General features: G+C 40.1%; 1 protein-coding gene and 1 pseudogene across 11 annotated transcripts in view; both read right to left on the bottom strand.

Annotated features, from left to right (window-relative positions):
- CCDC126 (coiled-coil domain containing 126) overlaps window positions 1-15,614 on the bottom strand; it is a 44,827-nt gene that overhangs the window by 18,484 nt on the left and 10,729 nt on the right. For all 11 annotated transcript variants that reach the window (XM_016957168.4, XM_016945546.4, XM_016945547.4 and 8 more), the window contains one exon: window positions 11,607-11,988. In XM_016957168.4, the coding sequence (XP_016812657.1) occupies window positions 11,607-11,844 (238 nt within the window). In that variant the 5' untranslated portion in view covers window positions 11,845-11,988. The remainder of the gene's footprint in view (window positions 1-11,606; window positions 11,989-15,614) is intronic.
- Window positions 225-11,600, bottom strand: LOC112209773 (rRNA-processing protein FCF1 homolog; annotated as a pseudogene).

Genomic DNA, 15,614 nt, shown 5'->3' with positions numbered 1-15,614 from the left:
ACAAAATTTTTGTCTCTACTAAAAATACCAAAAAAAAAAAAAAAAAAAAATCAGCTGGGCATAGTGGTGCAAGCCTGCAATCCCAGCCAGTTGGGAGGCTAAGGCAGGAGAACCGCCTGAACCCGGGAGGCAGAGGCTGCAGTGAGCTAAGATTGTGCCATTGCACTCCAGCCTGGGCAACAAGAGCAAAACTTCATCTCAAAAAAAAAAAAAAAAGAGTGAGCATATTTAACCATCCTCAGCTCACAGGAGAGCAAACAGGTCAACAGAATAATAATTCATGTTACTGCATGTGTAATGAACTCGCAACAAGAGAACATTGGTTGCAGAAAGGCAGAGGAATTGTGTCTTGTAAGATTTAGAATGGAGGGGCTCCGTAATCATCTGGCAACCATTCAATGTTGTATCTATGGTTAGAAATGTACATGATAGGAACTCCAGGAATCTTAAGGGTCAACTGTGGCCACAATGTAACATTTATGCTGAGCTACTCTCTGTACTAAGCAGTCATCTGCATAGGTTCCTTTGTGTGTACACAGTACAAACCTTGGATCCTTGGCTATCCTTAGAGCCACTCAATACTTCTGCCCCAATTTCTCAATTTCAGCCATTACACAATCAGTTATACAAGGGATACACCTGGCATACAGACAGTCCATCGTTGACTGCACTAAATCCAGTTTCGCTTTTAAGGAAAAGTTGATAAAGTTGTTATCAGAGAAGAGTCAAATAGACGCAATAAAAAATGATAAAGGAGAGATCACCACTGATCCCACAGAAATACAAACTACCACCAGAGAATACTATAAACACCTCTACACAAATAAACTAGAAAATCTAGAAGAAATGGATAAATTCCTTGACATATACAACCTCCCAAGACTAAACCAGGAAGAAGCTGAATCTCTGAATACACCAATAACAGGCTCTGAAATTGAGGCAATAATTAATAGCTTACCAACCAAAAAAAGTCCAGGACCAGATGGATTCACAGCCGAATTCTACCAGAGGTACAAGGAGGAGCTGGTACCATTCCTTCTGAAACTATTCCAATCAATAGAAAAAGAGGGAATCCTCCCTAATTCATTTTATGAGGCCAGCATCATCCTGATACCAAAGCCGGGCAGAGACACAACAAAAAAAGAGAATTTTAGACCAATATCCCTGATGAACAACCATGCAAAAATCCTCAATAAAACACTGGCAAACCGAATCCAGCAGCACACCAAAAAGCTTATCCACCTTGATCAAGTGGGCTTCATCCCTGGGATGCAAGCCTGGTTCAACATACTCAAATCAATGAACATAATCCAGCATATAAACAGAACCAAAGACAAAAACCACATGATTATCTCAATAGATGCAGAAAAGGCCCTTGACAAAATTCAAGAGCCCTTCATGCTAAAAACTCTCAATAAACTAGGTACTGATGGAACGTTATCTCAAAATAATGAGAGCTATTTATGACAAACCCACAGCCAATATCATACTGAATGGGCAAAAACTGGAAGCATTCCCTTTGAAAACTGGCACAAGACAGGGATGACCTCTCTCACCACTCCTATTCAACACAGTGTTGGAAGTTCTGGCCAGGGCAATTAGGCAGGAGAAAGAAATAAAGAGTATTCAATTAGGAAAAGAGGAAGTCCAATTGTCCCTGTTTGCAGATGACATGATTGTATATCTAGAAAACCCCATCATCTCAGCCCAAAATCTCCTTAAGGTGATAAGCAACTTCAGTAAAGTCTCAGGATACAATATCAATGTGCAAAAATCACAAGCATTCTTATACACCAATAACACACAAACAGAGAGCCAAATCATGAGTGAACTCCCATTCACAATTGCTTCAAAGAGAATAAAATACCTAGGAATCCAACTTACAAGGGATGTGAAGGACCTCTTCAAGGAGAACTACAAACCACTGCTCAACGAAATAAAAGAGGATACAAACAAATGGAAGAACATTCCATGCTCATGGATAGGAAGAATCAATATCGTGAAAATGGCCATACTGCCCAAGGTAATTTATAGACTGAATGCCATCCCCATCAAGCTACCAATGACTTTCTTCACAGAATTGGAAAAAACTACTTTAAAGTTCATATGGAACCAAAAAAGAGCCGGCATTGCCAAGTCAATCCTAAGCCAAAAGACCAAAGCTGGAGGCATCACACTACCTGACTTCAAACTATACTACAAGACTACAGTAACCAAAACAGCATGGTACTGGTACCAAAACAGAGATACATACCAATAGAACAGAACAGAGCCCTCAGAAATAATACTACACATCTACAACTACCTGATCTTTGACAAACCTGACAAAAACAAGCAATGGGGAAAGGATTCCCTATTTAATAAATGGTGCTGGGAAAACTGGCTAGCCATATGTAGAAAGCTGAAACTGGATCCCTTCCTTACACCTTATACAAAAATTAATTCAAGATGGATTAAAGACTTAGATGTTAGACCTAAAACCATAAAAACCCTAGAAGAAAACCTAGGCAATACCATTCAGGACATAGGCATGGGCAAGGACTTCATGTCTAAAACACCAAAAGCAATGGCAACAAAAGCCAAAATTGACAAATGGGATCTAATTAAACTAAAGAGCTTCTGCACAGCAAAAGAAACTACCATCAGAGTGAACAGGCAACCTACAAAATGGGAGAAAATTTTTGCAATCTACTCATCTGACAAAGGGCTAATATCCAGAATGCACGAAGAACTCAAACAAATTTACAAGAAAAAAACAACCCCATCAACAAGTGGGTGAAGGATATGAACAGACATTTCTCAAAAGAAGACATTTATGCAGCCAACAGACACATGAAAAAATGCTCATCATCACTGGCCATCAGAGAAATGCAAATCAAAACCACAATGAGATACCATCTCACACCAGTTAGAATGGCGATCATTAAAAAGTCAGGAAACAACAGGTGCTGGAGAGGATGTGGAGAAATAGGAACACTTTTACACTGTTGGTGGGACTGTAAACTAGTTCAACCATTGTGGAAGGCAGTGTGGCGATTCCTCAGGGATCTAGAACTAGAAATACCATTTGACCCAACCATCCCATTACTGGGTATGTACCCAAAGGATTATAAATCATGCTGCTATAAAGACACACGCACACGTATGTTTATTGCGGCACTATTCACAATAGCAAAGACTTGGAACCAACCCAAATATCCAACAATGATAGACTGGATTAAGAAAATGTGGCACATATACACCATGGAATACTATGCAGCCATAAAAAAGGATGAGTTCATGTCCTTTGTAGGGACATGGATGAAGCTGGAAACCATCATTCTCAGCAAACTATCACAAGGACAGAAAACCAAACACCGCATGTTCTCACTCATAGGTGAGAACTGAACAATGAGAACACTAGGACACAGGAAGGGGAACATCACACACCAGGGCCTGTTGTGGGGTGGGGGGAGGGGGGAGGGATAGCATTAGGAGATATACCTAATGTAAATGACAAGTTAATGGGTGCAGCACACCAACATGGTACATATATACATATGTAACAAACCTGCACATTGTGCACGTGTACCCTAGAACTTAAAGTATAATAAAAATATATTTTTTTAAAAAAAAAGAAAAAATAAATAAAGTTGGTATCAACAAGGATGTAGTAAGGTGGGCCCAGCTGTGCATTACATTGGAAAAATAAGCAGGAAGGGTGTTGGGGAACTTCTCTTTCCTTTAACGCGCTGGGATCCTTTTCTTCTTTCTTTGTAGGTTTTAATCTATCCTTTTCTTTAAGCCTCTGATCTCTGAGTTTAAGCATGCGCTTCATGGTTGCATACTTCCTTGTGTTCTTTTGCTTCCCTATGGTCACGCCACACTCCTGTTTCTTCAGATGTACAGGTTTGTTACATAGGTAAACCTGCGCCATGGTGATTTGCTGCACCTGTCAACCCATCACCTAGGTAGGTATTAAGCCCAGCATGCATTAGCTATTTTCTATGAAGCAATTTCATCCTTAAATTCTGTGCACCACTCCAAAACCTCCCCCACTGCAGAAGATCTGAGATGTATTTTCTTAAGGGGATAGAGCAGTTGAGGGCCTGGGTTTACACTGGAAACTGGAAGAGTAAATGAAGGTAGTGAGTGCTGAGATCACTCTTCCTTGCCCAGCCTTTTTCTCTCACTCAGATCCCAGAACACTTACAGGCCTATACTCTCCAGCAACAGACAGGAAGTGCTTCTCCAGGGTATCTGACCAGCTCAACAGGAGAGACCTAAATATACTGATATTAGAGATCATCTCAAAGGAATAAAATACATTGATACTGTGTAATAAAAAATTTAGGCCAAGCGCGGTGGCTCACCCCTGTAATCCCAGCACTCTGGGAGGTGGAGGCAGGTGGATCACATGAGGTCAGGAGTTCAAGGCCAACCTGGCCTTGAACATGGTAAAACCTCATCTCTACTAAAAAACATAAAAATTAGCTGGGCGCGGTGGTGCATGCCTGTAGTCCCAGGTTCTCGGGAGGCTGAGGCAGGAGAGTCACTTGAACCCAGGAGGTGGATGTTGCAGTGAGCCAAGATTGCACCACTGCACTCCAGCCTGAACAACAGAGCAAGACTCTGTCTCAAATTTAAAAAAAAAAAAAAAAAATTTAGCTGATCTTTGTCTCCAGTTGTTGGGAGGCAGCCACTAAGTGCCTGGAATTTCCTGAGTGACGAATGTCTTTATTAGTCATGGTAGGCCCCTGGGACCACATCTGTTAGTTTACCTTAAGGAGGCAACTCAGAGTGGGGCTCTAGATATTTTGTGCTAATGGGAAGACCCAGAATGGGGGGTTGGGGAGCTGGCCATGTCAGAAAGGACAACCATGTGATTAGAGAGTTGGGGGTTTTCAGCTGACTTCCAGGGAGGGGAGGAGGGGTGGAGATTAAGTTCAACCACGTGGGCAATGATTCAATCATGCCTACATAATGAGACCCCAATACAACTGTACATTGAAGTTCAGGTGAGATTCCCTAGTTGGCAATATTCTGCATATTATCACACACTGATGTGTGTTGGATATGCCAGGAGGGTAATGTGTCCTGGTTCTATGAAGAGAGGACAACAGAAACTGCATCTCGTACCCTCCCAGACCTTGTCCTATGCGTATCTCCCTTTGGCTGGCTCTAGCATCTATCCTTCTTCTACACTAAAACTGTAATAGTAAGTATACTTGGCTCTCTGTATCTGTAGGGAATTGGTTCTAGGACCCACCACGGATACCAAAATCCATGGATTTTCATGTCCCTTAGTTAGATCTCTGTATCTGTGGGTTCTGCATCCACAAATTCAATTACAGATTGAAAATAAAGTATTTATATCAAAAGTGATGCACAGTACTTTTCAGTGAGTTTTACGGGTCAATCTAGTGAATTGTCAAACATAAGGAGGTAATAACCCACAAATTTGTAGCCACTTGATCAGAAGTGAAAGTGGCCTGGGAATACCCTAACTAGTGGCTGGTGTCTGAAGTGAGGGCAGTCTTGTGGAGCACTGTGCCCTTACTGCAGGCCTAACTGCAGGTAGTTGGTATGAGAAGTCATTGTAAATATTAAGGATATACCCAAAGAAATGTCCCAGCCAGATCATCCTATAGTGAATACCACACAAAAGCTCAGCATTTGCCATCAACCTTTTAGTGCCTCATTTCTCAAATACAGACAAAGAATAAGGATCACCAGATATATGTGGAAGAAATATAAAAATGCTTCAGAAAAGCTACCATTGATAACCTCAGAGATGTAACAAAAGACAGCTTTTTTTTTCTTTTCCTTTTTTTTTTTTGGAGACAGCATCTCACTCTGTTCCCCAGATTAGAGAGCAGTGGTGCAATCTTGGCTCGCTGCAACCTCCGTCTCCTGGATTCAAGTGATTCTCCTGCCTCAGCCTCCCGAGTAGCTAGGATTACAGGTGTGTGCCACCACGTCCAGATAATTTTCATATTTTTAGTAGAGATGGGGTTTCACCATGTCAGCCAGGCTGGTCTCGAACTCCTAACCTCAAGTGACCCACCTGCCCAGCCTCCCAAAGTGCTAGGATTACAGGAGTGAGCCACCACGCCCAGCCCAAAAGATAGCTCTTAGAAATTAAAAATATTAGATGAGATTAAAAACTCCATAAAGATCTGGAAATTAAGCTAAGGAAATTGTCTCAAAAAATGAAGTAAAAAGACAGAAATGGAAAATAAATAAGGGAAAACTGGAGGACAACAGTCCAGAGAGCCCAAATGCTGAATTAACAGAATGCCAGAAAGAGTGAATGAAAAACATAGAAATCAAATTAATAAATTAAGAAAATATCCCAGAATTGAATGACATAAATTGCAGGATGTCCCACTGAGGGCCCAACACATGTACGAAAGAGACCCATACCCAGTCATATCATTGAGAAATTTTAGAATGGTGTGGGACACAGACCTTACAAGATTCCAAAAATTAAGTCACATAAAAAGGATAAAGAAGAGCATCAGCTTCTCAAAAAGAACACTGGAACCTAGGGGGATGAGGAGTAAAACAGAACAGAGCAGAGCCTTTAAAATCTCAAGGAAAATTATTTCCATCTCAAGGAAAATTATTTCTATACCCAGCCAAACTTACAATGAAGCATGAGGGTTGAGGGGAAAAAGATCTTTTCAAGATATACAAGAATTCAAAACTTTTACCTATCTGCATCTTTCTCAGGAACCTACCAGAAGATCTGTTCCCTTAAAATCAGGGGATAACCAATAAAGAAGAAGCTTAAACATTCTAGAAAATAGGAGATCCAATATAAAAGAGGAGTAAAAGAAATCTACAAGATGATGACAAATTGTGATCTTAAAACAATTCACTGCTGCAATCCTAGAGAGCAAACAGTCCAGGCCAGAGCTGATTGGAAGGCATCAGGAAAGATTTCTTCAATATAAAGAAAGTGCTAAAATACCTAATGTGTCTGAATATGCTAGGAGAATATTTAAACAACTGTAGGGGGATGCAGTAGAAAACTAGGCAAAGAAGCAAAAATCGATACTTATTAAACTCTAGGGTGAAAAAGTTTATAGGAAAGTAACCATAATGTAATAGAGGAATACATTGTTTTATTGCACTTCACTTTACAGATATTGTGTTTTTACAACTGAATGTTTGCAGCAACTCTGCATGGAGCAAGTCTATTGGTGCCATCTTTCTAACAATATCTGCTCACTTTGTGTCTCTGTCACATTTTGGTAATTCTCATCATATTTCAGACTTTTTCATTATTCTTGTATCTGCCATGGTGAGCTGATCAGCAATTGCTGATGCTACCATTGGAACTGTTTTGGGACACCTTGAATTCTATCTATATAAGACAGCAGACTTAATTCATAAATGTTACATGTGTTCTGACTGCTGCATCCACTGGCCTTTCCTCTGTCTCTCTCCCTCTCTTCAGGCCTCCCTATTCCCTTAGACATAACAATATTGAAATTAGGCCAATTAATAACCCTACAATGGCTTCTAAGTGTTCAAGTGTAAGGAAGAGTCCCTTTTCTCTCACTTTAAACTAAAAGCCAGAAATGATTAAATTTAGTGAGGAAGGCATGTCGAAAGCTGAGATAGGCTGAAAGCTAGGCCTTGTGCCAAACAGCCAAGTTGTGACTGCAAAGGAAAAGTTCTTGAAGAGAATTAAAAGTGCTACTCCAGGGAACACATGAACAATAAGAAAGAAAAACAGCTTTACTGCTGAAATGAAGAAAGTTTGAGTGGTCTGGATAAAACATCAAAACAGCCACAACATTCTCTTAAGCCAAAGCCTAATCCAGAGCAAGACCCCAACTCTCTTCAATTCTTTGAAGGCTAAGAGAGGTTAGGAACCTGCAGAAGAAGAGTTGGAAGCTAGCAGAGGTTGCTTTTGAGGTTTAAGGAAAAAGCCATTTCCATAAGATTCAAGTGCAAGGTGAAGCAGCAAGCGCTAATGGAGAACCTGCAGTAAGTTATCTAGAAGACCTAGCTAAGATCATTGATGAAGGTGGCTGTACTAAGTAACAAATTTTCAGTGTAGACAAACATTCTTCTCTAGGAAGAAGATGCCATCTAGGATTTTCATAGCTAGTGAGAAGTCAATGCCTGACTTCAAAGCTTCAAATGACAGGCTGACTTTCTTCTTAGGGGGTAATGCATCTGGTGACTTAAAGTTGAAACCAATGCTCATTTATCATGCTGAAAATCCTAGAGCCCTTATGAATTATGCTGAATCTATTCTGCCTGTGCTCTATAAATGGAACAAGAAAGCCTGGGTGACAACATATGTTTACAGAATGAGTTACTGAACATTTTAAGCCCACTAAGACCTACTGTTGAGACCCACTGTTCAGAAAAAACAATTCCTTTCAAAATATTACTGCTCCTTGACAATGCGCCCAGTCACCCAACAGCTCTGAAGATGTACAAGGAGATTCATGTTTTCATGGCTGCTAACACAACATCCATTCTCCTGCCCATCGATAAAGGAGTCATTTGGACTTTTAAGTCTTATTATTTAAGAAATACATTCCATAAGGCCAGAGCTGATGGGTCTAGACAAAGTAAACTGAAAGCCTTCTGGAAAGGATTCACTATTCTAGATGCCATTAATAATATTCATGATTCATAAAAGGAGGTAAAAATGTCAACATTTACAAGAATGAATGAATGAATTAGAAGGTGATTCCAACCCTCATGGATGACTTTGAGGGGTTCAAGACTTCAGTGGAAGAAGTAACTGCAGAATGAGAAGTAGAGCCTGAAAACGAGACTGAATTGCTGCAATCTCATGATAAGACTTGAACAGATGAGGAGCTGCTCTTATGGAAGAGCAAAGAAAGTAGTTTTTTGAGATGGAATCTACTGGTGAAGATGTTGTGGACACTGTTGAAATGACAACAAAGGATTTAGAATATTATGTAAACTTTATTGACAAGGCAGCAGTAGGATTTGTGTGGACTGACTCCAATTTTTAAAGAAGTTCTACCGTAGGTAAAATCCTATCAAATAATCCATGCTACAAAAAAAATCTTTCATGAAGAGTCCATCAATGTGGCAAACTTCATTATTGTCTCATTTTATGAAATTGCCACAGCCACCCCAACCTTCAGTAACCACCACACTGATCAGTCAGTAACCTTTGACATCAAGGCAAGACCCTCCACCAGCAAAAGGATTATGACTTGCTGAAGGCTCAGATGATTTTTGGCATATTTTAGCAATAAAGTATTTTCAATTAAGGTATGTACATTGTTTTCTAAGACATAATGCTACTGCACACTTAAGAGATTACAGTATAGTGTAAACTTAACTTTTATATGCACTGGGAAATCAAAAGATCTGTGTGACTTGCTTATTGTGACATTCACTTTATTGTGTGGTTTGGAGCAGAATCCACAGTATCTCTGAGGTATGCCTTTATATGGCTCAATAATGAATACTATCAACATGGTCATAATAGTATAAATACTGAATATTATTCTAAACAAAATTATGAAGGGAAAATGAAAGGATAAGAAGGATATGGATGTGACAACAGCCTGGGGGGTGGATGGAATGCATTTTTAAGTGAGAAAGAAAGCTAAACTCTCACCTTGCTTAATGAGAAGTTAACAGATAACACCTATAACTGAAAAATCGGAAAGGAGCTCACAGAGCATATTATTTAGATGCAGAAATAATCACCAAAAAAATGAGATGAAAGAATTTAAAATGGGTGGCTCTAAAGAACAGGAAATTTGAGGACTTTTGGGAGTAGAAAAAACTGCCCTTTTTCATTACAGGAATCATAACACACTTTGATTATTTAAATACATGCATGTATCACTTTTTTTTTTTGAGACAGGGTCTCACTCTGTCACCCAGGCTTAAGTGCAGTGGCGTGTGATCACACCTTGCTGCAGCCTCAACCTCCCAGGCTCAAGCAGTTGTCCCACCTGAACCTCCCAAGTAGCTGGAACTACAAGTGCGCGCCACCACGCCCCACTAACTTTTGTATTTTCTGTAGAGAAATGGTTTCACTATGTTGCCCAGGCTGGTCTCAAACTCCTGAACTCAAGCAATCCACCTACCTCAGCCTCCCAAAATGATGGGGTTACAGATGTGAGCCACTGTGCCCAGCCATAACTTTTAATTAAACAAACAAAACTGAAATAGAGAAAATGTCCACACATTCATGTATATACATTGTTCCAGACAGAACCATACTATCTGTTCTCTCTCCTTTTTAAGTCTTAAAGGAAAGGAAGAACATGTCATGATAAGAAACTTAAAACACAACAGGACCCAGTAATGTGAAAGGGAGAACAGCAATAAACAATACCGGAGATATATAGGCAAAACCTGCTTCTTAGGAAATAATAAATGCTATACAATTGATGGCTTATATCAGGATAATCAGGAAAATTTAAATATAAACTAGGTGTGATAATGGTATTGTATTATGTCCAAGAAGGTCATTTTTTTAGACTTTTCTTAAGAGATGAGGTCTCACTCTCTTGCCTAGGCTGGAGTACAGTGGTGCAGACATGGCTCACTGTATCCTTGACCTCTTGGGCTCAAGCCATCTTCCCACCTCATCCTCCCGACTAGCCAAGACTACAGGTGTGTATCACCATGCCTGGCTAATTTTTTTTTTCTTTTTTCTTTGTTTTTTTTTTTTTTTTTTTTTGAGATGGAGTCTAACTCTGTTACCCAAGCTAGAATTCAGTGGCACGATCTCGACTCACCGCAACCTCCGCCTCCTGGGTTCAAGCGATTCTCTTGCCTCATCCTGCCTCAGTCTCCCGAGTAGCTGGGATTACAGGCACCTGCCACCACGCCCAGCTGATTTTTTGTTTGTATTTTTAGTAGTGGTCTCACTATGTTGCCTAGGCTACTAGGCTAGTCTCAAACTCCTGGGCTCCAGCAATCTTCCCACCTTGGCCCCCCAAAGTACTGAGATTACAGATGTGAGCCATCAACACCAGCCCAAGATACATTTTTTTTTTTTTTTTTTTTTGAGATGGAGTCTTGCTCTACCACCCAGGATGGAGTGCAGCGGCGTGATCTCAGCTCACTGCAACCTCTGCCTCCCAGGTTCAAATGATTCTCCTGCCTCAACCTCCCAGGTAGCTGGGACTACAAGCACGTGCCACCATGTCTGGCTAATTTGTTTTTGTATTTTCAGTAGAGACGGGGTTTTACCGTGTTAGCCAGGATGGTCTCGATTTCCTGACCTCGTGATCCGTCCGCCTCGGCCTCCCAAAGTGCTGGGATTACAGGCGTGAGCCATCACGCCTGGCCTCCAACATACATTTTTTTCAGCGATATATATCTAGCAGTGAAATGTCATAATTTCTATAGTTTAAATATTCTTCAACAATTAGATAAAACAAATGTTGCCAAATGTTAATAACTGTTAAGTCTGGATGATGAATATGTATGTATTTATCATAGTATCTCTATTTTTCAGTACATTTGAAATTTTCATAATAAAAAGTCAAGAAAAAATTACTTTGCAAAGACCTATGCATGAAGTAATAAGTTCAATTTCCAAAACCATCTTTAAACAGGGATTGGAGGAAATTAGAAATACTCTATGATTATCTTACCATATCCTGCCATAGAAGCACCGTTCTCGACATCCACTGTGTTCTTATTTTCCTCTGCTAGAGCTTTAACATATCTTTTGCTTAAGTCTAGTATTTGCTCACGTAACTTGACACTGCTTTGATGTCTTGGTTGTTGAAAAGTATAGTGCAGTAACATCAATCCCCAAATGAGTCCAAATACAAGCAACAGTAAACTCAATTTCTGGGACATATTTTTTCTTGAGATTGTAAAAAACATTTCTGAAGAAGCAAACAAACAGACTTGACTGAAAAGTGGTAACTTGAGGTAAGCCACAAATCAAGACTTGAAAAAAAAAAGAAAAAAAATCCTCAATATTGTATATTCTTCATCTTCAGCAAGGTTGTATCCACTCTATTAACTCTGTAAAATTAAGAAGAAAAACAGTATTAGTCTTAATCTGTATCAGTAACAGAACAGACGACTATAAAGAAAATATTCTATAATTTTTATTTGGAACTGTATCATATATTTGACAACTTTCTCCACCACTAAGTAAGCTTTCTAGTCTTTTATCAGTCTCACTTACGTATCTTTTCAAAGTTGAAACTAGAAACAAATGTCAATTCATTGAAAATAACTGAAAAAATGCAACCATGGTCATAAAACTCTTCAAATTGTTTCTCATTTGTAACTAAAACCATGGATATTATAATGAGATATATAGGAGATCTCAGTCTATTCAAATACATGTCACCAACCTAAATGCCTAAAAGCTATTCTTCCTCAAAAAAAAAAAGAAAAAACATCAAAATGAAAGTTAGGAAGAAGGAAAGAAAAAGGATCGGAAAATCAAAATGCCTGTCTAAAAAGAATTCCCACAATATAAACAGAGTGTGCCAACATTTGAAAATGTCACCAGAAATTATTACTAATGGGCATAAGGTAACCTTAGGAAGCATCCAATCCAAGATGCAATTTAAGATAAAAAATAAGTTATAATTTCTAAGTTTATATCATACAAAAATATGCCAGACATAAAGAATGATGATCATTTAACGGCAAGTACTAAAACACTTGAGACCAGGGGCAGTGGCTTACACTTGTAAGCCCAACACTTTGGGAGGCAAAGGTGGGAGTATCCCTAGAGCCCAGGAGTTTGAGACCAGTCTGATCAACATAGGAAGACCTCATCTCTATACAAAAATTTTAAAAATTAGCCAGGCATGGTGGCATGCGCCTGTAGTCCCAGCTACCCAGGAAGGGGAGGCGGCAGGGCTGCTTGAGCCTGAGAGGTTAAGGGTACAGTGAGCCATGATGATTCCACTGTACTCCAGCCTGGGTGACAGAGCAAGACCTTGTCTCAAAAACAAATAAATAAACAAACAGGCTGGAACTTTTTCTGTATTTCCAAATTTACAATTCCAAATTTTAAATGAGAAAGGTATGCATTTATGTAATTTAAGAAAAAATTAAAAGGTTATACTTCAAGTTTTTAAAACACAGAAAGGTGTTAATCACAGAATCTAGAAAAACCAGGAGAGTAAAAAAGGTGTGAATCACCAGTGTCCAGTAAAAAAAACTCTTTGACTACATCAAATGGAGCAAAATTCTTTAGATAGAAATGCATCTCGAGTCAGAACAGTGCATTTCACAAAGATATTTCACAGCTTACTGAAAATAATCCTTCAGAACTTTTTAAAAACTGTATTTATTTATTTATTTTTTAAGACAGGGTCTCGCTCTGTCACTCAGGCTGGAGTACAGTGGTGCAATCTCAGCTCACTGCAGCCTCCACCTCCCAGGCTCAAGCTATCCTCTGGCCTCAGCCTCCCGAGTAGCTGGGACCACAGGCATGCACCACCACATCTGGCTAATTTTTTTTTGTAGAGAAGAGCTTTTGCCATGTTGCCAGGCTAGTCTCGAACTCCTGAAGCTATCCACCTGCCTCAGCCTCCCAAAGTGCTGGGATTAGAGGCATAAGCCACAGCACTGGCGGGAACTCAGCTTATAGTTTAACTTAGTTTTTAGTTTACCTTTCCCAAAACCCCGCTCCTGTCTGGGGACTAGTGTACCTTTGCAGGACTAATAAATTAGCTACAAAATTAGAAATTGTCCAGGATGGTGGCTCACACCTGTAATCCCAGCACTTTGGGAGGCCGAGGTTGGTGGATCACCTGAGGTCAGGAGTTCACCAAAATGGTGAAAGCCCATTTCTACTAAAAATACAAAATTAGCCGGATGTGGTGGCGCATGCTTGTAATCCCAGCTACTAGGGAGGCTGAGGCAGGAGAATCACTTGAACCCAGGAGGCAGAAGTTGCAGTGAGCTGAGATTGCAACATTGCACTCCAGCCTGGGCAACAAGAGTGAAACTCCATCCCAAAAAAAAAAAAATTAGAAACTAAGGTTTAGAAGTCACACAGCTGGAGGCTGCAAAATTCGGAACCTCCCCAAATTGTTCCTGGAGGTAATACCATTATTGTCAAACTGAAGATCAATGCTTGAGATATTCTGCAAACCCTGAACTAGATGGATCAGCTGACACCACCCAGATCAACGAACTGGCTCATCTGGTCTTGTGGCTCCCACCTAGGAAGTGACTCGGTGCAAGAGGACAGTTTTGAAGAGTCATGATTCTATGATTTTGCCTCCAACCTGACCAATCAGCACTCCCCACCTTCTGGCCCCCTACCTACCAAATTATCCTTAAAAACCCCAGTCCCTGAGTTTTCAGTAAGATGGGTTTGAGTAATAATAAAATTCTGGTTTCCCATACAGCTGGCTCTGCATGAATTAAACTCTTTCTCTATTGTAATTCCCATCTTGATAAATTGGTTCTGTCTAGGCATTGGGCAAGGAGAACCCATTAGAACCACCATTAGGCAGTTCTAACAGGATGGGCAGTCAGATACACTTCATTATACTTCCCTCCCTTGACAACTGCCATTATCATCATGCCATTAGGCATTATTCTCTAAGGGCTAACTTAGGGGTGTCCAATCTCTTGGCTTCCCTGGGCCACACTGGAAGAAGAATTGTTCTGACCACACATAAAATATACTAACACTAACGACAGCTGATGAGCTAAAAAAAATAAAAAATTAAAAATCATAGTGTTTTAAGAAAGTTTATGAATTTGTGTTGGGCCACATTCAAAGCCGTCCCATGCGGCCCATGGGTTGCAGGTTGAACAAGCTTGGCCTAAACAGAAACCAGGCCTTTCAAAAGACCCCACCACTGAACTCAACCAACTGCCTGACTGCTGCCTCTCCATTCTGCAGTTCCAACGAAACAACCTACAAGCATTTCTTCCTGATAAGAGACCACAGAGTAGTTCTGGCCAGTCTACAGAGGATGCACAGTAAGGGTTTTCGTGTCCTCCGCTTTACCTTTTGACATCAGAGGGCTGAAAACTCCACCCTGGAATCACGCTAACGCCACAATTTTTTTATATGCAGGACCTAGGAATGGGTATGAAGCTCAATTGTGCATGCACGTTTCTCCTTTCATAAATATTCATGACGCCTTAAACTTATTAAATATGTATATTCGGCCACCCTGCTCAGCATAAATTCCTGTTCCCTTTGTCCCTCTCTCCAAGTGTCTGTTTCTGGCTTCTGGCCGGAGGCTATGCTTCCCAGCCTGTCAGAAAGACCACCGTGCAGGCTGCAACCCTTTATAAGAAATAAAGCTCTCCTTTCCAAATTTATGAACCTTGTCATTCTTCAGATGACACCATGACGACCTTGAGGGGGAAGGGGTGAAGGGGATTGAAAATAGGTGACCTCTGCTGGAACCTGAGTCATTACCCCCAGGGTAGGCTAGGCCCTGTATTTATAAGGCAAAAGTAGAAGTAAAGTGAAGAGGCAACAATTTCCACTGGTATTACTTTATTCTCCAGGGCCAATATGAATACACTCACTGTTCTATTCTCAGAGAACTGTCTGTGATTTCACATAAGAAAAATAAAAAAAGATAAGAAGTTTTGACTTCTTTAGCAACTGAAGGTATTTACTTATGTACTTTTAATTTAGTGATTAGAAAGGA

This window comes from Pan troglodytes, chromosome 6, assembly GCF_028858775.2.
Source record: "Pan troglodytes isolate AG18354 chromosome 6, NHGRI_mPanTro3-v2.0_pri, whole genome shotgun sequence".
NCBI lineage: Eukaryota > Metazoa > Chordata > Mammalia > Primates > Hominidae > Pan > Pan troglodytes.
The sequence above is the reverse complement of the archived record's forward strand: the minus strand, read 5'-3'. Positions and strand labels throughout refer to the sequence as shown.